The 27,636-nt window shown below is 39.5% G+C and overlaps 1 protein-coding gene across 4 annotated transcripts in view; it reads right to left on the reverse strand.

Annotated features, from left to right (window-relative positions):
• Window positions 1-48: 48 nt before the first annotated feature.
• TAF2 (TATA-box binding protein associated factor 2) overlaps window positions 49-27,636 on the reverse strand; it is a 66,335-nt gene continuing 38,747 nt past the window's right edge. For all 4 annotated transcript variants that reach the window (XM_087890881.1, XM_034422230.3, XM_087890880.1 and 1 more), the window contains exons 22-26: window positions 26,732-26,841; window positions 19,544-19,773; window positions 18,357-18,509; window positions 17,223-17,328; window positions 49-1,474 (exon numbers count right to left, since the gene is read on the reverse strand). In XM_087890881.1, coding sequence (XP_087747007.1) covers window positions 1,209-1,474; window positions 17,223-17,328; window positions 18,357-18,509; window positions 19,544-19,773; window positions 26,732-26,841 — 865 coding nt within the window. In that variant the 3' untranslated portion in view covers window positions 49-1,208. The remainder of the gene's footprint in view (window positions 1,475-17,222; window positions 17,329-18,356; window positions 18,510-19,543; window positions 19,774-26,731; window positions 26,842-27,636) is intronic.

The raw sequence follows: 27,636 nt of genomic DNA on the forward strand, positions 1-27,636 counted from the left end.
CTCATCTTAACTAAGTGTACAAAAACCAGAATTCAGAATATTCAATAGTGCATTGTACAAAAAGTTTATTAATGAATGGCCTTATTTTTTTAAAAAAAACAAACAATCTTTTTGGCTACCTTACTTAATCATCTTTTATAGACCAGCAATGTCTATTGAAACAGATGTTAAATAACACTAAAGAAATATGCACACAAAATTATAAAAATCCTCAAAGAAGAAAACCCCACTGGACTAGTGTGAAGAAAACTCAAATTTTAGAAAATTAGGAACAGAGCGAAAAAGCACTAATATTACATAGAATTGAGTTAAAAAGTTAAAAAGCAGTCCTATTTTACACAATAATCAGAGTTTTTCAAGAGAGTATCTGGTGGGCATTTTTATTACAATGAATAAAACTCTTTAAATCGCAGCTGCATGCTTTATTTGCTATACATTTAAAAGCGTTTTGTTCGAGTACTTCCCATCAATTTGATTGGAAACTAGACATTTTTGCACAGTTGTCTCTCCCTCAACTATATTCTAAATGTTGATACCTTAATTGGTATTCTAAGGTAGAGCTTCTCTTGCCAGTTTTGTCGTTTTTGTTTAAACGCCGTTGCTCAGTTATGAGTCTGATTACAGAGCGCAGTACAGATAGCAATTTTTTCCCTGCCAAAGTAAACAATCCAATAGACCTGACTGTCAAAGGTTGCCGTGTTCAAACAAGTTAAATTCATTTTTTTTTAAAAAAAGGCTTAACATTAAAAACAGAAATCTTTTGAGCAAGCAACCATTCAAAGAGTGGTTGAAAAAGCGGTGGGACAATTGAAAACAGTTAAGGAATATAAAGAAAAAAAAGTAAAAAAAAAAAAGAATTCTACAAACGTTTCAGGAAGCTCAAATTATGTCCTACAATGTTGTACCAAGCATTTTTGAGAAGGTTGGGTGTCCGGTTTTTGTTTAATTCTTACTTCATATCATGACAGCTATTTGAAGTTCAACATACACAGGTATTAATGAGAATATAACGCAAGCAGCTGGAGGAACAATTTTGATAGATTCCTAAACCTTCATTCCTTTCCCCCTGTCTTGAGTGTGATCACTGCCTCTGACCAACAGAAGAGCAACTTGGGATTTCGTTTTAAGTTCTAAATTCCTGTGGCATCTTGGTTTTGATCCTGAAGATCCAACCCAGGCTCTCTCCATCCATCCCAGGATCTTTTGCATCAGTCTGATAAGGAAGGCGAATGAATGGACCGTCCGCTGGCTGGGCTGTTGGAGAAAGTGAACGGCTCCTTCTCTTTCTCCTTGTTGTCATGCTTGTGTTTGTGTTTGTGCTTGTGCTTGTGCTTCTTCTTCTTCTTCTTGTGTTCGTGGTGGTGGTGATGATGGTGCTCACCATGCCTGGAAGAGCTGGACTCTTTAGCAAAACCAGCCAGAGAAGGCAGAGGTGCTGGCAACATATTTGCCTCCAAGGAAGACTGTTCTTTACCTGAAGTTAAAAAAAGGAAGATAGGTTCATTAAAAAACAAAACAAGATGGAAAAGATGGAAGTTCTGCCCTTCCTGCCACATAATTGCTTTAACAGCATCTCTACTATAGATTTATTTATATCCTTGTTTTTACTATTACAAACCTTTTGCTGCACTTTATCAATTTTTATAATGATTTTTAAAAATCAATTTTAAAAAACAAATACAGAATAGAATAGAATAACAGAGTTGGAAGGGACCTTGGAGGTCTTCTAGTCTACTAGTCCAACCCCCTGTTTAGGCAGGAAACCCTACACCACTTCAGACAAATGGTTATCCAACATCTTCTTACAAATTTCCAGTGTTGGAGCATTCACAACTTCTGCAGGCAAGTTGTTCCACTGATTAATTGTTCTAACTGTCAGGAAATTTCTCCTTAGTTCTAAGTGGCTTCTCTCCTTGATTAGTTTCCATCCATTGCTTCTTGTCCTGCCCTCAGGTGCTTTGGAGAATAGCTTGACTCCCTCTTCTTTGTGGCAGCCCGAGATATTAGAGCACTTCTATCACGTCTCCCCTAGTCCTTCTCTTCATTAAATATCATTATAGAGTTATTAAAACTATCTGTAAAACATGCATAATCAAGAGATAGACATGTCATGGGGAGGGCACAGATTGATTCTTGTATATAGTCATTAGGCTTTTTTGGCAATAAAAGCAAAATTTTCTTCTGGGTTGCCTTCTTGACTTCCTTATGTACTTTGTAAACCTGGTGGTTTCTCCTGGTAGAGACTTCCTGGTGGTTTCCCCATCCAAGTAGAAGCCATCTTAGTTTAGCAATGTTCTTTCTATGGTTAAAAAACAGTAAGAGCCTAAATATAACAGGATGGCTCATTTCAACATAACAGGAAGCCATAATTTGGCACGATGCGTAACTAGGAATAAGCAAGCATTTTACAATCCGGTAAAGGAGCCTATCAAGTCCACGCCACCAAACTAGAGGAAGAACCTTGTCAGCAGCTTCTTCACCATTACATCAGAATCCCTGTCCTTTTTCTCCCTGAAGAAGTCCAATTCAATAAGTCACAAACAAAACCTAATTTACCAGTCTGACTTCTTAAGAGAAACAAGGATGGCACTTAGCGCTAAACAAACCACGAATGAAGGCTCCTGGCTTATTTACTGAGTTCCTCTTATAGGAAACGTCAAGAGAAATAGCAACAAACTTGGTAATTTTCCTGAAAAATTACAATTCCAATAAATCCAGACTATACCTATGATATCATACCAACTCTCTCACAACCTCAAGCAAAAGCTTTCAAATTCTGCAAGGATATGTACGATGCCACCAAGATTCGCTGGATAAATTAAATTAAATTAAATTAAATTAAGTTAAATAAATAAGCATGATGCAGTAACTGAATAGCCAGCATAGAAAGATGAGTAGATGAGTAACAAATCATTTCCACAATGTAACATATTACATGTTTACTGTAACATGTAAAAAGGAGATGGGATAGAAGTCTCAATATTAATGTTATGTTCCTCCTTGGAGTGTAAAACATGAATGGGGGAAGAGACTGTGGAGAGAAAAAGAGTTTCATATACACAGCTGCTATTTCTTATACTCCATAAACTTGCAGTCTACAGCAAGAGATAACCAAGTTATTTGGTAAACTCTGCAACGATTCAATTGTATCCCAAATCCTAAACTTTGGACTATTATTATCTCCTAGTAAAATAAAAGTCAGTTGCAGCAGGGATTATGGGGATAAAATGTTCTTAAACTTCAACCTGGAAAGATTTAATAGCCGACTCCTGAATATGCTCTTCTCCACCACTACACTTGTATAATCTTGAGTACAAACTAAACTGTATTTAATATACTTAAATACCAAGTCAATTTCTTCTTTCTATTACATTGAAACTTTGGTAATGACTTCTGGAGGACTCCAGGAATGTCCTCCAAGGCTTTTTTTTAGATAGATAGATAGATAGATAGATAGATAGATAGATAGATAGATAGATAGATAGAATTCTTTATTGGCCAAGTGTGATTGGACGCACAAGGAATTTGTCTTTGGTGCATATGCTCCCAGGGTACATAAAAAGAAAAAGATACATTCGTTAAGAATCATAAGGTACAACACTTAATGATAGTCATAGGGTACAAATAAGCAATCAAATCATACTAGGAAACAATCAATATAAATCGTAAGGATACAAGCAACAAAGTTACAGTCATACAGTCATAAGTGGGAGGAGATGGGTGATAGGAACGATGAGAAGATTAATAGTAATAGTAATGCAGACTTAGTGAATAGTTTGACAGTGTTGAGGGAATTGTTTGTTTAGCAGTGATGGCTAAAACTGTTCTCGGGAAAAAACTGTTCTTGTTTCTAGTTGTTCTGGTGTGCAGTGCTCTAAAGCATCGTTTTGGGGCTAGGAGTTGAAACAATTTTGAAGACGGCATGCAATTTGGGGCCTTTCCATCACTGCATTTCTCTTTTGCCACCCCTCTCTAGATTTCAGAATTGGCTCTCATTTCTGATTAGCATGGGAACATTTGCAGCGAGATGTTGCTTCACAGTGACCAGGGATGGTAATGTTTCTGCTATGGGGTTAGCGTAGATTAGATTAGCAATTCTCCCTAGGCATCCCATGGATATTGTTTCTTCATGTTGCCGTTTCTATAATGTGCGGAATTTCTTGCCTTGTTCTATTCCCAGTCAAGCCTCTGACCACATAATTACAGCTTCTACATTACAGGCTTACGTTTTAATTACAAAGCTGTCCTCCCTTGGTGATTTGGGTACACATATCTAAGGCACGATAAACCATCCCAGATTTTAGGCTCATTGCAAGACACAAGTATAGAACCAGATATGAAAGTACAAAATGAATTTTTCAGGCTGTCGAAACAGGAATGTAATAGAGTATACCAAAAAGGAAAAAACCAAGTAGATATACAATGTCAAATGCTCAAATGTCCGTTAAATTTTTAGCTAAAATTCAAGTTGTGGGAGAAATATTTGCAGTCCCTTTTTCTTTTGCTTCTTATAAATATCTTGTGCATTGTTTTTTTTTTTACAAAAAAAAGGTTGATATTGTGAATACAGAGATTTATTCAAAGAAAGTCTGCCTATATCTGCAACCAAACTTAAACAAAATTAAAGTCTACAAAACAGGACCATAATGGCTCTCAAACATCTTCTAAATCTATTGGAAGATAAATTTCAGAGATTTGTAGGGTTTTTGTTTTTGTTTTTTACCTCAGGGGAAAAAAAAATAGGCAAAATTTCAAAATCAAAAACATGGAATTAAAATCCTCACTTGCCTAAGCGTCTTGTGTTCACCAAGTTATGAGAAATCAGAAATGCTCAAATAATATCTATGCAAGTTCATTAAGCTCAACATAAATATTAGAAAGGAAGATAAAAGGCACTTGCTTTAAAACACACAGACTCTCTTATTAATTCCAGATCCTGAATTCACTTGCCAGCAGACTCCCCCCCCGCCCCCCAAGATATCTCGACTAAAACTAACTCTCCATGTAAAATTACAGTGGTAAAATACCTTTTAAATTTTAGCTAAGTTCTTTCTTGTTTTGGCAGAGGTGGTTCTTTTTTATATTCTATGTTCTTTTTAGGTCTGGGCGTTTTGTAGTTCATGAACTGTTTCCAGAATTTCATTGCTCGTCTCACTTGTTTACCTGTATGCTTGTATTCAGTTTATTTTTAATCACTGTTCAACCAATCTCACCCATGATAAATGGCTACAATCTTCTTGGCTACAGATAGTCCTCGATTTACAACCATCCACTGTTCAGAGTTACAACGGCACTGGAAAAAGTGATTTATGATCCCGCACTTATAAATATCACAGCATCCCGACGATCATGTGATCAAAATTTGGCTCTTGGCAACCAGCATGTATTTACGATGGCTGCAATGTCCCTCGGTGATGTGCTTGCCATTTCAACCTTCCCAGCCAACTTCTAACAAGCAAGGATAATTGGGGGGCAGGGAACAATTCTGCTCAATGACGTGATTCATTTAACCTGGAATAGTTTGCTTAACAACCATGGCAAAAAAAAATATCATACAACCAGACCCAACTCACTTAGCAACACTTAACAACTTGACTTAGCAATGGAAATTCTGGTCTCATTTGTGCTACCTGTACTTTTCACCGTTCTCCCTTCATTTCCCACTCTCAAATATAGCTTGCTAAGGACTCAAATTTTAGCACCTAATTTTACAATATGGATAGCCAGATCCGTAATTCTCTCTGGCTGAGGTGTGCTCCATGGACTCTTCATATTGTTGGGAGGCAATGCATTGGCCTTGCTACCTACGAGACCACCATCTGCCATTGACAGCATCCCACCGCCCAATACGTTCCCACAGAGAGGGTCTCCTCAGGGTGCCGTTGGTCAAGCAATGTCGGCTGATGACCCCCAGGGGGAGAGCCTTCTCTGTGGGGGCACCTGCCCTCTGGAACGAGCTACCCCCAGGGATACGATTGATCCCGGACCTCCGTACTTTCCGCCGGGCTCTGAAGACCTTCTTCTTTCAGCAAGCTGGGCTGGCTTAAAATTTTTAATTGTTTTATGGGTAAGGGGTTTTAAATTGGGGAAGCCACATGGATTTAATTATGTTTTAAATTATTTTAATTTTCATATTGTATGTATTTTAATCCTGGCTGTTCACCGCCCTGAGTCCCTCTGGGAGAAGGACGGTATAAAAATTTAATAAATTCAATTCAATTCAATTCAATTCAATTCTGCAGCCTCTCAGGCAACATTTTTCTCCTTGAATAACCAAAACATCTTCCTTAGTAACTGACTGGAAGAACCACAAAGGGTGAGGTACCCACATTTGCTTTTGAAGTGATTACTAATACCCTTTGGAACAGAACACACATTACGCTAGCTATTCACTTGGCACCTTCTGTGGTTTTCAATGTTCAGAAGCCAACATCATTATTAGTTTCACTGCAAAACAGATGTTTGGAATCAAGGAAGATGATCTTTACTGAGAAACTCCAAAGCATTGCCTGTGTGCCTGAATGTGGAAGTCAGTACAAACTTCAACAAAAGAAAAGAAAAACGATGTATTACACTGTGTCATAACTTATGGCTACTCTGCTTTAGCTCCCATCAGCCTTTCCACCCCAGCCAACAACTATTGGTGTTAATTGTAAAAAAAGGAAGGAAGGAAGGAAGGAAGGAAGGAAGGAAGGAAGGAAGGAAGGAATAAAGACGGAGATTTCATGGATTAAATACCCTTGAATCAGCCCTTGTAATTGACTTAACATGGTTCACAATTGCAGCTACATTTTATATCTATGTGTACAATTTTAAATCACAAAATTTTCCTGATCTCTTTATGATCTTATATAATTGGGAAGAAAACCAGTTTGGGGTAGTGGTGAAGGCACCAGGCTAGAAATGATTCTAGTCCCGCCTTAAGCAGGAAGGCAACTGGGTGACCTTGGGCCACTCATTCTCTCAGCCCTAGGAAGGAGGCAATGACAAATCACTTCTGAGAACCTTCCTAAGAAAACTACAGAGGCTTGTCCGGGCAGTCTCCAAGAATCGGACACAATTGAATGGAAGGAAAGGAAAGGAAAGTTGATAAAGACGAATGCCTCTTGATGGCAACCTCTATAATGTTAGAACAGCTTTTTTTTTTTTTTTTAAATATTCTCATAAGGATTAGTATTTCTCTACCACTCCTTTTATTTAAAAAGACATTAATAATGGGTTAAAAAACAAATATAGAAGAAAGAGGCACTATGATGCAATGGAATTTTGGATAAAGATCCAAAGTAATGCAGATTCAGTCTGAATGGTCTGAGCTACAAAGCTTATTGCTCGATGTATTATATGCATGCTGATCTTATCTTACAGAGTAGTTACTAAATTGGGGAGGATGCACTTACACACCCACACGGGGGGGGGGGAGAGAGAGGGAGGGAGGGAGGGAGAGGGGGGGAGAGACAGAGAGAAAGGAAGGAAGGAAGGAAGGAAGGAAGGAAGGAAGGAAGGAAGGAAGGCAGGCAGGCAGACAGGCAGACAGACAGAATTAGGCCTGTACTCTGACCTGGGATTTGACTAAATATAAAGCTATTATTTCTTAAACAAAAAAATTGTAATCATATGTTAAATAATATATTTTACAAAAACCCTTCGCAACAGCATACTCCATATTTTGTTATATAGCACATTAGAAAGAAATGTTCCAATATAATTGAAAAGCTAAACTTTAAATGAAGATGAGAATTCACTTCTGTTGTTTGGATTTTTTTGGTCTCTGCAAGAGGGTGAATGATTGAAGATTGAATAACAAATAAAGTCTGTTTTTCGTAGTATAAGTCAAGTTTTGAATGACATCAGAGGGTGAAAAAGAGGCTGCACTGATGCTTTCAAAGCTCCTGTACTTAAGGCAAAAATATAATTAACATCGAACAGTGCTTATGTTTGTTTCTGAAGAATCATAGATTTAGGTTGTGCAAAAAGTTACTATTGTATACCAGAACATTTTTTCCATTTTTTCCCATTTTGTATACTGAGTCTTTTCCCCCCATTTTCAACTAACAAAAGCAAAAAGTTATGCTAATATATATTAATATTTCTGATGACTATTTTCTCTGATTTAAAATCCTTTCTATGAAGAAATTATAGAACAGTTTGGAAATCAATTAATACTGACAAAACTAAAATGGTTCAGAGAACCACACACAAATAATTCCAAACATTTTAACTTGAAATAGAATTATTAAATGCCCAAAATAACCACTGTAACAGTTTAGTTGAAATAACACTAGATCAAGGCCTATTTACCTCATTTTAAAAAGAATAAACTTTTTGATTCAACCAATTAAGCTACTAGTTTATATTAATTGTATATGAATAATACAAGTCTGAAGAAATGACCTTTTTTAGATGGTGTAATAAGACATCTTAAAAGATGCATTTCTCAACATTAAGAGTGAAAATGCTACTGACACACTCCATATCCGTGTGCTCATCAATTAAGTTTCAATAAATTAAATATTTAAAAACCAATTTGTCGAACTGATCAAGAGAACATCAGACTGCAAACAGATATCCCAACAAAAGCCAAACGTTGCCTAAGAAACATCTGCCCTGATGCTTGTCCCAAAGATGCTGTTCCAAAAGGCAACTAAATTTTCTTGGGTTTTCTCTTTGAAAATGTTTCACTTCTTATCCAAGAAGCTTCTTCAGTTTTTCTTCAGCTTCTTGGATGAGAAGCAAAATGTTTCCAAAGGAAAAAAGCCAAGGAAGTCCAGTTGTCTTTTGGAAAAAGCACCTTTGGGACAACCATGACCTGGATGATTGAGAATCTCCATGTCCCAATGTTTGTTTCCCATATAAGTAGTCCTTGCTTAGTGGCCATTCCTTCAGCGACCATTCGAAATTATGTCAGAGTTTGAATTTAGGGCTGTTGCAGAGCTCCCGTGGTCACCTAATTACAATCTGGGTCAGTGGTGAAATGTAAAATTTGTTACTACCGATTCTGTGGGCGTGGCTTGGTGGTTGTGGGTAATGTGACTGGGTGGGCGTGGCCAGCTTTTTTTTTTTTTTTTTACTTTTTACTTTTAAAAGCATTTTTTCTACAACCTCTTTGGCCAAAGAGGTTGTAAAAATAAGCTTTTAAAAGTCTCTGACGATCCCAGCTGAGCCGCGCAATTATCAGAGGCTTTTTTTTTTACTTTTAAAAGCATTTTTTCAGCCAAAGAGGTTGTAGAAAAAAATGCTTTTTTTAAAAAAAAAAGCCTCTGATGATCGCACGGCTCAGGTGGGCATGGGGGAGGGGGGAGGGGATTTTTGCTACCGGTTCTCCGAACCACCCACCTCCATCGCTACCGGATCAGGCGATCCGGTCCGAACCGGGAGCATTTCACTCCTGATCTGGGTGCTTGGCAACTGCACTTACGCCCGTTGCCAAGGGCCTCATGATGTCATTACCATGTGCAATCTTCCCTGCCAGTTTCCCCAGAAAGTCAATGGGGAAGCCGGCAGGAAAGGTTGGAGGCCGCTGCCACCTGTCCAGAGGACTCTCTCTGGTTCCTGGGGACTGCGAAAAAGAACTGTTGTGAAAACCAAGCAGAAAATCCAATGAGATGTTCTGAGCTTTCAAATGCCAAGTTTTGAATTATATCTTTATTTATTTTTTCTAAGGGTAGTACACCAATTTCTAGCTCCTTTTCTAGGTCTGAAAAACAGGACACAGTTGGAAGCTTCTCAAATATCCAGTTGTGACTGAACAGGAACTGGAGTAATTAACTGGTATAATTAAGGACTACTTAGGAACATAAGAGTTTCGTGTACTTAACCCCAAATTTAATTGAATCAAAGTATTCCAGACCTACGATATACTATTTTATAGAGAGGTCCCATTTTTAGAAGCAAAAAATTACTTTGCAGGATTCAGTGATTGTTTAGAACAGATGTGACCCTCTAATAGATTATTTGCCTGCTGTAGGTTTCTATCATAAGAGCCAAGTAGCCTGAAAGACACAGAGAGGCGGCCATTTGCATCTCAATTCATTCGACACCAAACAATTCAGAGCGTGCAGCTGTTTCCTAGGATGGTCCCTGAGGTAACATCTGTTTATTTTCCGGCACAAATCTCCAGGAACTCTTGTTTATTACTTTATACCCCCCATTGGGCAGTATAAGAATAGCACAAAACAAGTATTATGAAATGGTAATAAAGTGCTATAAATACCGATTGTATTCATAAGCCAACCTGATCCCCAGATAATACTCGTCATAAATAATTATCTGATGTTCTTCAGAATCTTTCTTTTTAGCAAATGTATTCTTTGGTCAAAATTCTTCAGGAAACAGCAATTAAAACTCCATTTTTAGCTCATATACATTCTCTGTCCTTGTTTAGTTTCCTGCCCTATTTTTTTAATTTGCAATTATCTGTTTTTTGTCAACACAATATGAAAATTGTCCCAACTCTACAAATTAACTGTTTCAATGGTTTGGGTCAACATTTCTCAAACCGTGAAATTTATCCTTCCCATCACCTAGTAAAGCACAAAAAGTCTGAAAGAGGAAATAATCACAAGGATTGGCTGATCCCTGTCAGGTCTGTCACAACATCCAAAGCCACGTACAGGGAGTCCTCGACTTACAACTACAACACAGCCCCAAATTTTTGTTGCCAAGTGAGACATTTGTTAAGTGATTTTTGCCCCATTTTATGACTTTTCCTGCCACATTTTGTTAAGCGAATCATCGCAGTCGTTAGTGACACGGCTGTTAAAGTGAATTTGGCTTCCCCATTGATTTTGCTTGTCAAAAGATCACATGACCCTGGTATGCTGCAACCGTCATAAATATGAACCAGTTGGCACGTGTCTGAATTTTGATCATGTGACCATGGGGATGCGACAACAGTCGTAAGTGTGAAAAATGGCCATAACCCACTTCTTTTAGTGCCATTGTAACTTTGAACGGACACTACACGAACTGTTATAAGTCAAGGACTACCTGTAGTACATATTCTCTGGAATAGAAGTTTCATGTCTGCCAAAAGACTTGTGATAACTAGCTCCAAGAGGCCTTGTTCTCTTCCATTGAGCCCATAACTCAATGGATGTACGTAGGCAGAGGCTGAATTGTCTTCACTTTCACAGATGTTTGTTATTGAGATATAGAAATATAAGGGTAAAGATACAATAGGTTTAGACATCAAGATGGTTGCTAATGTAAATGGCTTTCAAAAGGAATTGGATGAATTCTTGGAAGATAGTTCTACACACACACACACACACACACACACACAGAGAGAGAGAGAGAGAGAGAGAGAGTGAGAGAGAGTATATACACATCTATTGAAGACTGGAAACCCCTTATTGAGTTTTTGAGTAAAAAAATAAAAAAAAATAAACATGATTTATGGTTTTGATGATTGGACAGGATAGATTATAGAAAGAAAGAGGGTCATGGTTAAAACACATAGAAATGTACTTACAATGTAAGTACTTAAGCAAAATGGTTCGACTGAGATCGGCATATATGGGATTGATTGGGGTGGACTGTAGGGGTGATACCGAAATATAATTTTATCATATTTTATTTATCTATATCTTAAATTATTGTATTTTATTCCAATTATATTTTAAATTGTATTTTATTCCAATTTCATTTTAAATTGTATTTCATCCAATTCCATTTTAAATTATTTTTTAATTTAATTTTTTAAATTTAGATTTTAGAAATAATTTGTGTCTGGAACTTTGCACTTTGATATGGTCCAAGGGCTAATCAATAAAGTAAAGTAAGGTTAAAATGTAATTACACTTGTATCTATGGTGAAATCAAAAGTCACTTCTTTATATCTTGTTTTATATCTTTTTTCCTTCTATTTTCCTTCTACTTTGTTTCTTTCTAAACTTTTAGCTTTTTTTTTCTTCCTTTCCTTTCCTTTTTTAAGTTTGTACTAGTTCTTATTGTTGTTAAAGCTTACAATAAAGATAGATAGATAGACAGATAGACAGACAGACAGACAGACAGACAGACAGACAGGTGGATAGGTAGGAAAAATGAAATAAAAAGCTCGTTTACAGCCTTGCTGATCCTGCAAGATTATTCTCTTGATAATAGTAGAAAATGACAGAGATAATGTCAAAAGAACTGTCACAGGCATATAGTAATTAAACCTGTCTGTTGGACTATACATAACATTTCAGTGACTTTTTTCCACATTACAAGTTCTTAGGCAATTTTCACGTCCCAAGTCTTGTCAAGGCACCTTAACATCATAAATGCCCAGTTTTAGGAACATCTATCTCCATTTGCAAGTATGGACCTATTGGTACAAGAACTGCATTGAATCATCCTGTATGACGCTTACGATACTTCAATACAATTCCCCCCAAAAAAACCACAAGCAGAGTTTGCCTTGTCTGTTATGTTTTCAAACTCTCCCCCACTTAATTCCAATACAAGTTCCAGAACTTTAGTCCAAATGTTTCTTTGAACTTTCACTTTCTGGAAATCTGCCATAAAGTTGCCATTTAGTGAGATGTAGAGTTTATGGACTTTGAGGATATTTGCCATGCAAATATAAAATTAAGATCTAAATCTCAGACTGTGCAAAGCCTGAAAATTAAATGGCCATCGTGTTATAAAGACCTGACATGCCTACAACCTACGAGTGACAAAAAAAATAAAAATAAATAAATAAAAAGACTTGTCCATGTAGAGAACAGTGCCTTAGACTTTCCAGAAGGAATCTGCTAAGTATCCCCAGCAAAATAAAACACCAATTGTTTTAAAAGAATGGAGTGAAGACAGTACAAGTCTATGTTAGAAAACTGGCTTCAGAACAGGAAAAACTCTACTCATAGTTGGAAACGTGTCAAATTTAAAAAGTCGTAAGTATTCTAGAGGCCACTTTTGGGTCTTCCAGTCTTAACTCAATCCATTTGCAGATTATTCAGATGAGCTGCTGTCCTGTTTGTTATTTACAAAAAGAAGTTGAAATAATAGCTTCAGTCATCTTTGCAACCAAACAGTGCTGGGCCTGTACTATTAAAGCTACCAGATTTTGTTCTCAGCAAGGGGCTCAAAAATTATCCCTTTTGTTATTTGAAAAACATGGGAATGGTGCTTTAGAAGAATATGTCCAAGCAGTCCTTTGATTTTAATAAATGCCATATGGAGGCCATAAAAAGGTAAAGGTTTCCCTCGCACATATGTGCTAGTCGTTCCCATACAATCATTCAAACATAGAAAGCCATGATACAGCAAGCAAACATATTGGCCCACCCAGTTTGGCATTGCTTTGTCTTATCCGACACAGGTTCATTAGAGATTTTAAACAATGGTCATTGTTTCCAGTCCAGCTGATTTTGCATTGTCTCTTCTGAGTTCAAAGGATGTACCCTACCACTTACGTTATGGCCTGATAAATGGTCACCGTCTGAAATACAGCATCAGTTTGGTCTAGTGGTTAAGGCACCAGGCTAAAAACCAGAAGACTGTGAGTTCTAGTCCTGCCTTAGACCTGAAAGCCAGCTGAATGACTTTGGGCCAATCACAAGGAGACTGTGAGTTCTAGTCTGGCTTTAGGCATGAAAGCTGGCTGGGTGATTTTGGGCCAATCACTCTGCCTCATCTCAACCCACCTCATAGGGTTGTTGTTCTGGGGAAAATAGAAGAAGGGGGAGCATAACCACTTTGAGTTATGATAAAAAATAATAAAAGAGGGATCCTAAACGAGGATGATTAGGGGACAGGAGGGTAAAACATATGAAGAACGGTTACCGAAATTGGGTATGTCTAGTTGAATGAAAAGAAGGACCAGGAGTGACATGATAGCAGTGTTCCAATATCTCAGGGGCTGCCACAAAGAAGAGGGAGTCAAGCTATTCTCCAAAGCACCCAAGGACAGGACGAGAAGCAATGGATGGAAACGAATCACGGAGAGAAGCAACCTAGATCTAAGGATCCATAAGTTGGGAATGCTCCAACACTGGAAGTTTTTAAGAAGAGATTGGACAACCCATTTGTCTGAAATGGTATAGGGCAGTGATGGCTAACCTTTTTACCGTCGTGTGTCAAAAGTGGGGAGAGCGCAGGGGTGTCGCACCCACGCGTGCCCACACACATAGTTCAGTGTGCCCCGCCCCCCCATGCATGCGTGTGCGACACCCCTGCGCTCCCCCCGCTTTTGGCACGCAATGGCACAGTGGGCCCAGTAGGCCTGTTTTTCACCCTCCTCAGGCTCCAGACGCTTTCTTGGAGCCTGGGGAGGGCAAAAACAGCCTTCCCCATCCTCCCGGAGGCCGGAAATGGCCCATTTGCCGACTTCCAGTGGGACTGGAAGGCCCGTTTTTCACCCTCCCCAGGCTCCAGAGCCTTTCTAGGAGCCTGGGGAGGGTGAAAACGGCCTTCCCCATCCCCCCTGGAGGCCGGAAATAGCCTGTTTCCCGACTTCCGGTGGGTCCGGAAGGCCCGAAAATCAGCTGGCCAGCGCTGAGCTAGGGCAACACTCACGTGCTCACTGATATGGCTCCGTGTGCCACCTGTGGCACGCCTGCCATAGGTTCGCCATCACAGGTATAGGATTTCCTGCCTAAGCAGGGGGTTGGACTTGAAGACTTCCAACTCTTTTATTCTATTCTATTCTATTCTATTCTATTCTATTCTATTCTATTCTATTCTATTCTATTCTATTCAGATAAAAACAAACCAGTTATTATTTTCTGTTTATATTTACAGCTTACAATTAAAAATAAAAATATTACAGAAAAGATTATGTTAACACATAGTGAAACCCTCTTATGGCACTCTCGCTTATAAAATGGTCTGCCCATAGAAATGATTGGATCCAACAGATTTCCAACTTACTCTTTGAAATATGCTCTCTGCTTTGGTCAACTCATGTAAATTTTGAAATCCTGAATCAATCACGTTTGTTAAATGATTGCTCCTCTCCCATAAGGAAGAGTTTCCAGTTGAGTGGAAACAGTGGGAGATTTGGGACAAAATTTTCACATCCATCACAGCAGCCGTTTGAAATGGGAAGCTTTTGATTTTTTTTTTTTAAAGCACAAGCTATTTGCCAGCAATGTGCTTTCTAAGGGCTATTCAGGAACAGCCTGAAGATATGGCTCACTGAGAAAAACTACAGCCTATTTGAAGTACATTTTAAGAAGGGAGATGCTCACATCTAATTAACTTTTCCTTCATGGTAGCGTCTGCCCTGAAAACCCTTAATACCGGCTATTGGATTTATTTAGCTTACATCTGATTTGCCTAAGGATGCACACAAAGCGGTTTAATCAGTTCATGATTTAGTTGGGCGCTGGTCTTATATTCTTCCTGACTACTAAAGCTTTACTAATATGGTACTCAACAAATCCTTTTCAGAAGATCTATTACAGACAGTTGAAGGAGTTGATTGCTCTGCTTTTCTTTAAAACAATAGGATGTGCTGCTTTGGGGATCTAGTATCAGTATTATCAGTATTCTACTTGGACCACAGAGCCAAGGTCATACTGGTCAGATATACTTAAAAGAAGCAAATTATGGCCTATGCATTCTTAAAAGTCACCTAAATTTTCCACCAATAGCATGCATTTGTATGTCAGAAGATGTTTGAAATGCTTTTCAGTTTGTAAGCTGCCAAAAGTTTAACGAGTAGGAAGTATACAGATATTTGTTTATTTTTCACAAATGAAGGCATGTCCCAGGATAATGTTGCAGGATCCAATCTGGGTCGGTCACCGGGACCAGAGGTTTTGTCTTCTGAGCTTTCAGATTCGTGCTGGACTCCATCTTCAGGGAACTTCTCTCTAGCCGAGTGTGTGCTGCTCTGTGTGTGGTATTTATAATGCCTGTTGTAAATTGCTTTTTAAATGTTGATTGGTATGTGTCGATGGCTGGCTTTTAAGTCAATAGCTGTCGTTTGCTTGTGCTGTCCAGCACCCGCCTTCTAAGTTGTTGACAGGGTGGTGGTATTGACTAACAAGGGGCCTGTTTCCCAGGCTTCAATCATTTCCCTGGCTGTTTTATGCCTGCTTGTCCAACAATCTTAGTAGCTGCAAAATTGTGTTCTTGTTCATTGCAGTGTGAGGCTACCAATGAGTCCAGTCTTCTCGTTTGAGTACTCTCTTGTGTTCTTGCAATGTTTATTTTTATTTATCAACTTTAGGTACTGCCCACCTCATTACCTAAGTGACTCTTAATTGTGAGCAAACGAATACATTGTCCCAAAGGTGCTTTTTTTCAAAAGGCAACTGAAGTTTGTTTTTTCCTTGAAGACATTTCACTTCTCATCCAAGAAGCTTCTTCAGTTCTGACTGAATGGTGGAGAATGGAAGGAAGGATTTATATTCCTTGCAATCATCTGGTCATTAGCACTCTTTCTGAGAGTCATTGAGGCCACTTGGAGGTTTATTTCTGTCCTCAGGGTCACCTGAATAGCGCAAACGGATGTGGAACCTTCTTGGAACTGCTGAAAGGGCTGTGTTGTAAACAGGAGATAGCTGGTGTTGTATCCCTCCCCCTCTGTTGGGAGAGGGCTGTTTAATCTTAATGTAGATGGCCTCTTTGACCCCTCTTTCAAACCAGAGGTCCTCTCTGTCCAGAATATGGACTCTGCTCTTTTCAAAAGAGTGACCTTTGTCTTTCAAATGTAGATGGACTGCTGAATCTTGCTTGTCCTAATGGGTTTGTTCTCCTATGTTGTCCCATGCGTTTGTGAACTGTTTTTTTTCTCTCCAATGTACAAAAGTCCAACTAACTTTTGAAAAAGCACTTTTGGGACAACCATGACCTGGATGACTGAGAATCTCCATAGACAAGTAAATAAACTGTACTTCTGCTGCACTGTAGATTCCAAAGGATTACATTATAAATATCCTTTTATCATAACTAGGACTAGTTTCATCATCATCGAAGCACAGGAAACACTTCCATCTATGTTCTTTCTTTATACGTATGAAATGGACATTTAAAAGCATGGACTAAAGTCATGATCAGGAGATGAAAGACTGAATTGAATGATCATGTGAATATACTATATATGAACATAAACAAATCATAACTTTGAAGTACAGATTTAGCATGTTTTTGTGAGTGAATAATAAACACTTCTTTATTTTGGTAAACAAGAAATTACTGCCTTTCAACATTAAAAATCAGATTTTGGTAAATGTAAACATTAGAATAGTTTTTTTTTTTTTTTAATTGACTTTTAGCCACCCAACACTAACCTGGTGTTGATGGTCTTTCCAGCATATTTAAATGATGGTAGATAAAAGCTTGACTGTCATGAACCGTGTCCATATCAATCTCTTCTTCTTCTTGGGAATTTGAAAACTGCAATATTAGAAAATAAACAAAATCAAAACATATATAAAGAGTGCTAATCACCAGCTAAAATATGATTTTTTAAAATTTTCCACATCTATTGAAAATAATTATAATAAGCAAGCTGGTTTAAAAACAAAAACAAAAATCTTGGTTTTTAAAACAGCCTGATTTCATTTACTGTCAATTTCTCCTAGAATGAGAACTATTTGTTTGTGCTCCTTAAGATATGGCTATTAATACAAATGTAAATGGGTTACTCAGTCGGACCCTCCTGGTATTAGCAATTTCTTACTACTATGGGACACATGAAGATACTAGACATGGTAGTGTCAAAAGCTACAGTTCTTTGACTCTCTCCCTTGTTTTTGGAGTGTCTTATGTAGTCCATAAGTCAAAGAATCATGTGATAATAGAATTCTTTATTGGCCAAGTGTGATTGGACACACAAGGAATTTGTCTTTGGTGCATATGCTCTCAGTGTACATAAAAAGACAAGATACATCCATCAAGAATCATAAGGTACAACACTTAATGATAGTCACAGGGTACAAATAAGCTATCAAATCATACTAGGAAACAATCAATATAAATATAAATAGTAAGGATACAAGCAACAAAGTTACAGTCATGCAGTCATAAATGGGAGGAGATGGGTGGTGGGAACGATGGGAAGACTAATAGTAATAGTAATGCAGACTTAATGAATAGTTTGACAGTGTTGAGGGAATTATTTGTTTAGCAGAGTGATGGCGTTCGGGGAAAAAACTGTTCTTGTGTCTAGTTCTGGTGTGCAGTGCTCTATAGCGTCGTTTTGAGGGTTGGAGTTGAAACAATTTATGTCCAGGATGCGAGGGGTCTGTAAATATTTTCACAGCCCTCTTTTTGACTCGTGCAGTACAGATACAATATAAGATACAAGCCATCTTTCAAAAGGGGCTGGATTTTTTTCCCAGGCAAGTACAGAAATATATAGTGATATCTGACGTTTAAGATTGGGGCATGCACGGTTCTCTCACTATCTCCCATTGACTTACCCTTATTTTGAGCTTAACTTTGCTGTCTTCAATCTTCTCAAGTATCTGTCCAGGTTCCAGTGGAGACCCAAGAGGTGTATCAGCTTTCCTCTTCAACCCCTGCTGATGTGGAAGGGGAAGGATGGATGTTTCCTTAAGAAGGTGATCATCTTCCTTGAGAAGCAATTAAAAAATTAAATTTGGAAATATTAATAGTGGTATAACAAGAATATGAACAACAATTCCAATTTATTGGGAACTGAACACAATGCATTTGGGATCCTTCACAATATCAGCTGTAGGAGTAATTCTTGAAGAACATGAATGCAATTATTCCTACTGGATACAATGGAATGAGCTGTCATCCTCCCAAACCAGCCAAATCATAAATATGTTACTAAACAATGACAGACATTCGTTTTTTTTTTTTATTAAAGGGCTATTGGGCCCCTAGGTATACAAGATTACTGGGAGAATAGTGGGGGAAGAGAGGATATTATTAATCATAGATTAGTTATGACCAATGTCAAAACAAAGTTACCTTTATAAATTGAGCCGTACAAGTAAGATTCTTAATGCAGCCTTTTACTGAAAGGACATGTTTTGCTAATACAAAAAGGACGACAGCATGGAGGAAAAAGCCATGTTTATGCTTGTTACCACTTGTCATGGGGCAATTTATCACCCAGGCTGATACCTTAAAATCTGTGCTATTGTTTTTTTGTTTTTTTTTAAAATTTGATTTATATGCTGCCCTTCTCCCGAGACTCAGGGCGGCTTACAATGTGATAAGCAATAGCCTTCATACTTTTGTATATTTATACAAAGTCAGCTTATTGCCCCCACAAACTGGGTCCTCAATTTACCTACCTTAGAAAGGATGGAAGGCTGAGTCAACCTTGAGCCTGGTGAGATTCGAGAGGCTTCCCTCTCCATAAGAGCCAAGTGGATTTATGGACAGGATATGGGCACAGTGTTCACTTTTTCAAGCAACTTCGATGAGAAAAATCACAGCCTGATTAAATAAATGGCCTAGGGAGGGAGTGGAGACAAGCTTTGACCCAAGAGAAACAGGCTGCAGTGAGATCAGGGAGAACAAGAGTTAAAAATGGAGACCACTATGGGAAACTGAGCTGCTGCGGGTGAAGAAGGGAATTCAGGGTGTGCAAGGAATCGGGATGGGGGGAGGGGAGGAGGAATTCGCTTACTGTGCTTTGGAAGCCAACTATTTGACCCAGTGAGTTTGGATTGTTAGGAGGTTCCGGGCCATTTGCTCCGGGTTCAGGGATTATCGTCGGGTTCAGCACAGCTTTCTTTTCTTTGAGGTTAAGGACCAAGCCAAGCTCCGGTAGGGGCAAACAGGAAGGCCTGCTAAGACCAAACAGGGTGAAGTACAGGTCGACGGCACCACAGCGCAGCCTCCAGTCGTGGCACGTACCTTGGGAAATAAAGAGAGAGAGAGAGAGCAAAGAGTCATCTTTACAAACATGATGCCTTCCGCTGCAACATCCGCAGCAAAGAGAAAGAGCTCTCAGAAAGGGATCAACTTCACCTCTACAGGTAGTCCTGGGGTTATTTATTTATTTATTTATTTATTGGTTCGATTTATATGCCGCCCTTCTCCGGAGACTCAGGGCGGCTTACAATGCGTTAAGCAATAACCTTCATACTTTTGTATATACCTGCTTAGTAGGGCTTTCGCCCCCCCCCCAAGCGGTGTTCTTTTTTATACAAAGTCACCTTATTGCCCCCACAATCCGGGTCCTCATTTTACCTATCTCGGAAGGATGGAAGGCTGAGTCAACCTTGACAAGTTAAATTCTGACAGCCATTGGGACTGGGATTGCCGTTGCTAAGCAGGAGGCTGTTAGGCGCAGTTTCGAGTGACTGCACTGCTTGGCAATGACGATTCAACAAGTCGTAACTCCAGGCTGAGGGCCGTTTAAGAGCGAAGCAGACGGGAGTCCCAGGTAAGGAACGTAGGGATGCTGCAGAGGAGTGGGAGAAGCCCAGTATTGACCGCGCACAAGATGGGAGAGGGGGAGTGCTGCTGCAGTGTGGCACAAGCTCAGGAAGGCCAGGGAAGGAGGACAAACGGTGCTTACAAGCGGAGAAAGGCTGGGAAGAGAAGGCATGGATGCAGGTAAACGCAGACGGGCCTAGGAAGGAGGGCACTGGTGGGTGCCTGCATGTGTGAGAGTCTACACAGCTGGAAAAAGGGGGCACTGGTGGGTGCCTGAAAGGGCAGTGAGGGCCAGGAAATAGGGTGGGGCATGTGTGTGTTTGTGGGAGCACAGGGAGGCCCAGGAGGGCATTCTTGGGCACATGCACGTTAGCAAAGGATGGAAGAAGAGTGAGGTGCATTGGAGAAAGCAGCAGGGAGGGAATTGCTGTACAAGTACATAGAGACCCGGGAAGAAGATAGCTGGCGGGTGCGTGCATGTAGCAAAAGAGGGAAGGAGAGGATGATGTGTGCGAGCAAAGAAAGATGTGTGTGTGTGTGCGTGCGTGTGCATGTGTGTGTGTAAGAGTTACCCGAGGAAAAAGCAACTTCCCTTTTTGGCTTCCCCACTGTGGTAAGTCGGCAAAGGTTGCAAATGGTGGTCACATGATTGTGGGACACTGCAACCGGGCGTAAGTGAAAACTAGTTGTTCTGCTCCAGCTACGGACCCTAAAGAACACAGCACACACAAAGTTCGTTCAAACCTTACTTTACTACCCCAACGGCTGTTAATTAATTGCATTAACAGCCACCAAGAATTCAAAGAATAATAATTGAAAACTGACTATGGTTGGCAGAATGCCCAGAAGCAATTTGCAGGAAGCTGATAAGATAAGCAAGACAAGACACGAAGGTATGTGAACTAAGTTGTTCCCTGCAAATTGCTTCAGTCGGCATTCCTCCTTAAATAGGCTAAGGGAGTGGCCAATTAGCACCAAGCCTTACTCTCGAGGAGACCTCCTCCTGAGGAGCCACTCCTGCCTTTTGGCAGGTCTGCGTGCCCGTGCATCGAGAAGAGGCTCCTCCTCTTCATCCTCTTCACCTAAGGGAGCTTCTGGAAGTTCTGAAGGCCCTGGCTGAATCCCCGCCTCTGGCACCACATCTTCTCCAGCCTCCTCATTGTCCGACTCGAGTGCCAGCTGCACAAGCTGGCACTCGCAGCACCACACCAGCCTCCTTGCTGTCTGAATCAGCTACTAGCTACACAGGCCGCGCCACTAGTTGACAAAACGCCAGAATTTTGTTCATGGGACTGCGGGGAAACTGAAACGGCTGGAACGTCCAAGAACCAGACCATAAGTCCTTTCATTCAGCACTAATTGCAACTTCAAACCATTGTTGAACAAATGGCTGTAACTCAAGGACTGATACCATTTTGCAACAACAGGAATTCTGAGCAAACATTGCCAAGAAATCATTAGCAATGTTGTTTTTACTTCTTACGTTTTAACTGATAAAAATATTCATTGTATTTTTATTATGTACTTCCAACAAACGGACATTAAATGTATCAACTACGGGCTACCAACTGCAGTTAGGACTGGCAAATCTGCCACTAAGCGATGCGGTCTTAAAGTGAAGTGCCCTGTGTCTGCACCTGACTTATGTCAGCGCCAGTTGCAGTTGTTAAGTGAATCGCTGTGAGTCTTCAAGCACATCGTGTGACAGTGACTTGCAATTTCCCACTGGCTTCTCCATTAACGTTGCTTGTTGAAAGCCGGCTTTCAGGGCCGCAAATGACAATCATGTGATTGCTGGGAGTTGCGACAATCGTAAATGCACACCGGCTGCCAAGAGCACAATTTATGTTCACATGACTGCAAGGATGCTGCAACAATTGCAGCTTTGAGGACCAATCATAAGTTTCCCATTTTCCACAATGTTTTAACTTCAAACAGTCGCTGAACAAGTGTTCAGTAAGAGAGGACTACATGTACAGTCGTCACATTTTAAACTGAAATAAGTTGAGATTTAAAAAGGAGGTCAATTCCTCTATATACCGTGTGTGTGTGTGTGTGTGTGTCTGGGTGTGTCTGGGTGTAGGTATGCATAAGCAGGCAGGCAGGCAAGCACACACATGTGTGTGTGTGTAAAATATTATAGATGTAAACCTATAGACATAGGTTTATTAGTCATTAGCTTTAATGATTATAGATTTAGTGGTGTGCAAGGCCAAGAAAAGATATATTTATAATACAGGAAGCAACAATATTTTGAAATATACAGTATATTTTAGCAAACAGTTCCCAGAAGAGAAAAAAAATAGCCAGTAAATGAAGTAAAAGGGGTGTGTCTCAAGCACAATTCAGCAAAGAGGAAAATTACAAGACACACACACACACACACATATATATATATACACACACAACTGTCACAAGATCCTGCAGCATATGATACTGTATGGACCCAAAGACCTTTTCGCCCTGATAAGAAAGCTAAAAACACAATGAAATGGAGCTCAACAGTTCTTGCCATCCAAAGTTGAACCCATCTTCCAGAAGATAATAAACCAGAGATTATTTCCTTTTGCTTTTCTTTCCAATTTATGATTCTACTGATTTGAGCACAGACAGGAAAAAACAACAACAGTTCTTTGCCAAGCATTAATTTGTTCGTTCAGATAATGGTAACAATAAAAAGTATGCAATCTGAACTTTTAAAATCAGTTGTTGTAGAATATACTGATTGCCTTGGAAATAGATATTTGAAGTATGAATATTCATTTAAGAACTTTAAAGGAATTCATTAGTTCTAGCTTTATTCTGGGAGGCAGTTTACATTCCCCTTAATATGTAATAACATGGTGAAGATCTGCTTATTTCAATAGGCCATTCAAGAGAGTTTATCTTAATAAATATTCTTACTGGTAATCTGGGACTTCACAATTGTTCTTAACAGAAAGTACAATTCAAATAAAAGATCCACATGACTCACAGAGATTTGCTGCTTAACCCTTCAAAAAAAATCAAAAATCTCTCTTCCATTATCACTCCTTTTGTTACAATAAGGTCAATAAGTTAAAAGGCTAATTTTTTGAGACAAATCTGCGTCAGTATTTTTTTTTTAAATGCAAGACAAAATCCAAACTGTTTTACTTCTTGAATTTTGACTTTTAGCAAAGCCTTCCAAAAATTGCCACCCCAATTACTTAAGCTGCTACCCAGCTGTAAAACTTGCAAAAGGAAAAAAGGTCATGTGAGATTAAAGTTATATATAAATGTTTTGAAAATTGTTATAAACAATTGGTCAGATGAATATCAATTTTTACCCTCCTGGTAAAACAGGGCCTGTTACATGAAAAAAAGAAAAGAAAAAAGAAATCAGTTACAGAACTCTGGTGCAATATTTTTCTTCCCTAAAATATCGTACATTTAAAAAAGAGCATTTTACTAGGAAAAAACATATCACTATTCCACTCAATGCTTTGCTTGCAAAAACTCTTTTTTTTTAAAGAAAATCCGGAACATATTTTTATATGCTCAGATGATTAATCTGAGGGTAAAAAAAAAACCAAGGAGTTGTTATGGGAATAAGAAGTGCCACTGTACACCACGTCCTGGGAGGGATGAGTGGGAAAAAACTGCCTTCATAATCAGAAGTATGTTTGGCCTCTGTGGGAAGCAGGATGTTAGACCTCTGAAACCAGAAGTGCCGTATAAACACAAAGACCAACATCGTCAATTTATCTAACTCTCATGAATTTCTTAATCCCATCTAAGGCAGGAGAGATGATCCTCCGCAGGACGCCGTGTGTTGTGACTCCGACTCCCGAGCCTGTCCTAACAGAGGAAGAGGACTCAGAAGGTGATGGGGAGGAACTGATAAGGCCTCCCTCTCCAGGATCCTCCTCTCTGGCAATGCCTCAGGTTCCATCCAAAGGCCAAGAGGAACAGCCTGGGATATGCCAGGAGGAAAGCACATCGGAACAACAACAGATAAGGAGCAAGGATGATGAATCCTGGCTTGATCCCAGGCAGTGTCTGAGGTAGAAGTGTGCGCAGCAACGAAAGAGGCGTGGGAGGGCCAGAGATTGAGCAGAGACACTCAGCCACACCCCACAAGGAATAAAAGTGGGTGTGATTGCTCTTCAGGCTTTGTGACAGTCAAAGTTAAAAACCTGAGAGTCACATCGTGTTACCTGAAATCTGGATTGGACCTTGGCCAATTCTTACTTCGTGGATTACTTTTTGCTACTGAACCGAACTGAGGAGAAACTCTCTCTCTTGCTGACTGTGAGTGAAAACTGACTTGGCAGGCATTTCACAGTTTACTGCCAAAACTCTTATCTGCAAGGGTTTCTAGTCTAATTGCTTAATAAAATCTTGGCAGGCGTGCCTGGTTGTGTGTTTGCCTGTGTGGGGAAGGGGGACAGAACACCGTGGAGGCAGTGGATGTGAGTGAGGAACATGGCCAGCTTCGTGCCGACAGTAGGCCCAGTTCTGACCTAGGCTTCCCCAAACCACAAAGCAGACTCCTTGTCCCGACAAAACCCCTTTTTATTAAGTTACTGTGAATTCTCCTCATTCAATCCAGCAAAATCCCAGCAAACAGTCTTTCCAGGGTGAATTCACAAACACAGACTTTATCTGGCTTGGAGAGCCACTAGGCCAATATCTTCAAAACGCAACACTGTACAAGAAAGTACTTGGCAAGGAGTCTCTGAGAGTCATAAACTAATTAAGCGAACTAATTGTCTCCTGCAAACTCCGGTCCCCTTTCGCTCCTCTTTATTCCCTATGGAAGGGGCCATTCACCGTCCACCTATGCCTTTACTCCTGAGTCGGCCCTTGTTCCTTAACTGTTCCCTTCTCCTGGCAGCTCTGTGCATGCGCACATCGGGAACAAGCTCCAGCTGTTCTTCTGCCACACTGATCTCTGACTCCAAAGGCAGCTGATAACTGTCGGGCGGCCCTGGACCCATCTCTGCCTCTGACGCAGAGCACTCATCAGAGTCTTCCCCAGACTCTAGGACTGGTTCCTCCCCAACCTCCTCACTATCTGAGTCTGCCACCAGCTCCACTGGCTGCTGGTGGGCCACAACAGGTCAGGGCAGACCACAAAATGGGCTTGCTTCGAGAACGGGTCAATAACCGTCCATTTGACGGTATTCCCATTGCTTGCAATGAAATCCATGGCTATTTCCTCCCAGGGTCGGGTGGAATTTGCCACGGGTTGCAGGAGGCCTGGGGGTTTCCTCTGGCCGCTTCTTCATGGTCGCGCAGACCATGCAGCTCCTGACATAGTTTTCTATGTCTTTTTTTCATTTTGGGCCACCAGAACTGCCTGTTGGCCAGATGTAATGTTTTCAGGAACCCGAAATGACCAGCTTGTCGGGCATCATGGCAATGCTGCAGGACAAATGTCCACTGGCTGTGAGGTACATATAATTTGCTACCCTTCCATGCTAGGCAACAAACTACAACTTGTGGCAACAAATGAATATGCACTGTTAGATTCCCCTCGCTGCCAGAACCCAATTCTAATCAAATTAATTTGAAACAAAGAACATGTGCGTTGATGTGTAAGATGTAAACATATAGAAAAGATGTGTGAAGGTCTGAAATGGAGAGAACAGCCTCCTCCCAGTTCTACTGATGGAAACAGTTCTATCAGTAGAAAATTGCATAAAAACTAATTTCCTTTCTTACATTGCATTCTTAATTAACAGTTGAACAAATTTGCTGAATATTATCCCTATGTATTCTCCCTCATTATACAAGGACTCAGCCTTTGAAGATCTGGTTTGTCACTGTCCGTTGTTGAAATTCTTGTGTTTACTGTTCTTAGAGAAATCAGTGGATTTTATTTGATGTGACATTTGTTTTCCAAGTTCAGCTGACTTTTGAAAAATAGCACTAGCAATAGCAATCGCACTTAGACTTATATACCACTTCACAGTGCTTTACAGCCCTCTCTAAGCAGTTTACAGTGTCAGCCTATTGCCCCCAACAATCTGGGTCCTCATTTTACCAACCTCGGAAGGATGGAAGGCTGAGTCAACCTTGAGCCAGTGAGAATTGAACTGCTGAACTGCAGGCAGCTGACAGGCAGCAGAAGTAGCCTGCAGTACTGCATTTTAACCACCGTACCACCACGGCTGAAGAAGCCTAGCTAAGGATCAAGACTGTCTCATTAGTTCACAAAGGTAAACCTAATATACAGTGCAGGTAATTCCCATTTATAGCATACTTAGAATAATGTTTATTGGAGACCTGACTAAAAGACAAAGTCTATGTTGGAGGAAATCCAAATAAGTTACATTTGTGTGCTTTAGAGTAACCGCATAGGGTAAATTATTAAGATAATAAATATGTATGTTTAGCTTTATTCTATATATTAATAGATGTTGATTGATATAAAAATTGTAAGTAATTAAGAAAAAAAGATTTTAACCTGAATTCATAAGCTTCCAGAGTTGATCGACCAAAGCTTCATTGCATAAAGGAGATTCCATATTCTTGGTAAATGGTGGATTCTTTGTCAACATGTTTAATATTTTATGTCTGAAAGAAGACAAAAGCAACTTTTAATCCATATAAATTCTAATTTGCAGGTTTCTATTCTTATACTTTCTCAAATTTTGGAGAAAGTTCTTAACTTTAATATTATAGGGTCAAACTCATTAATTTGCGTTCACAAAGCTTAGGAAATCACTTTCTGTAAATTTGCCTAAACTTCTAAAAAATAATAATGAAAAAACCAATAGAGAAAAGAAACTAAATTGTTCAAAGGTTGTCATTATTCAGGTCATCACTCCTGAATTATCTCTCTAATTTAAAATCAATAGGCAAAACATCAAATAAATGTATAATTTATAATCTTTGTTTGCCATTACAAACCAGAAACCAAATAATATTTTCTTTAGTACCCACATAGAATGAACCCACATACTCTGTGCAAAATACACTGCGAGTTGTGTGAATTTAAAGGAGAAAAATTATAGAAAAAAAAAAAACTAAAGATGGATTTTCCCTCAAAAAAATAAAGGTTTGCCATGCTATGTTTCTCAAACTAGTTGAATATGGGCAGTTACTAGGAAAAGCATAAGAAACTTAATATTTTCTCATCAGTTTTAGGTTTTCACTTAAAACAATTCTTATTTATCCTCAAAATAGAAAAGGGCTGCCCTCTTGCTTAGTAATATATGATTTCAAACTGAAACTGATAATCCAAATTTATTGACCCAAGCAGTAACAATCTGAATACAGATAGTCCTCGACTTACGACCACAATTGAGCCCCAAATTTCTGTTGCTAAGTGAGACAGTTGTTAAGTGAGTTTTGCCCCATGTTATGACC

Source organism: Pantherophis guttatus, chromosome 3, assembly GCF_059756535.1.
Source record: "Pantherophis guttatus breed Tessera chromosome 3, ASM5975653v1, whole genome shotgun sequence".
NCBI classification, from domain to species: Eukaryota; Metazoa; Chordata; class Lepidosauria; order Squamata; family Colubridae; genus Pantherophis; species Pantherophis guttatus.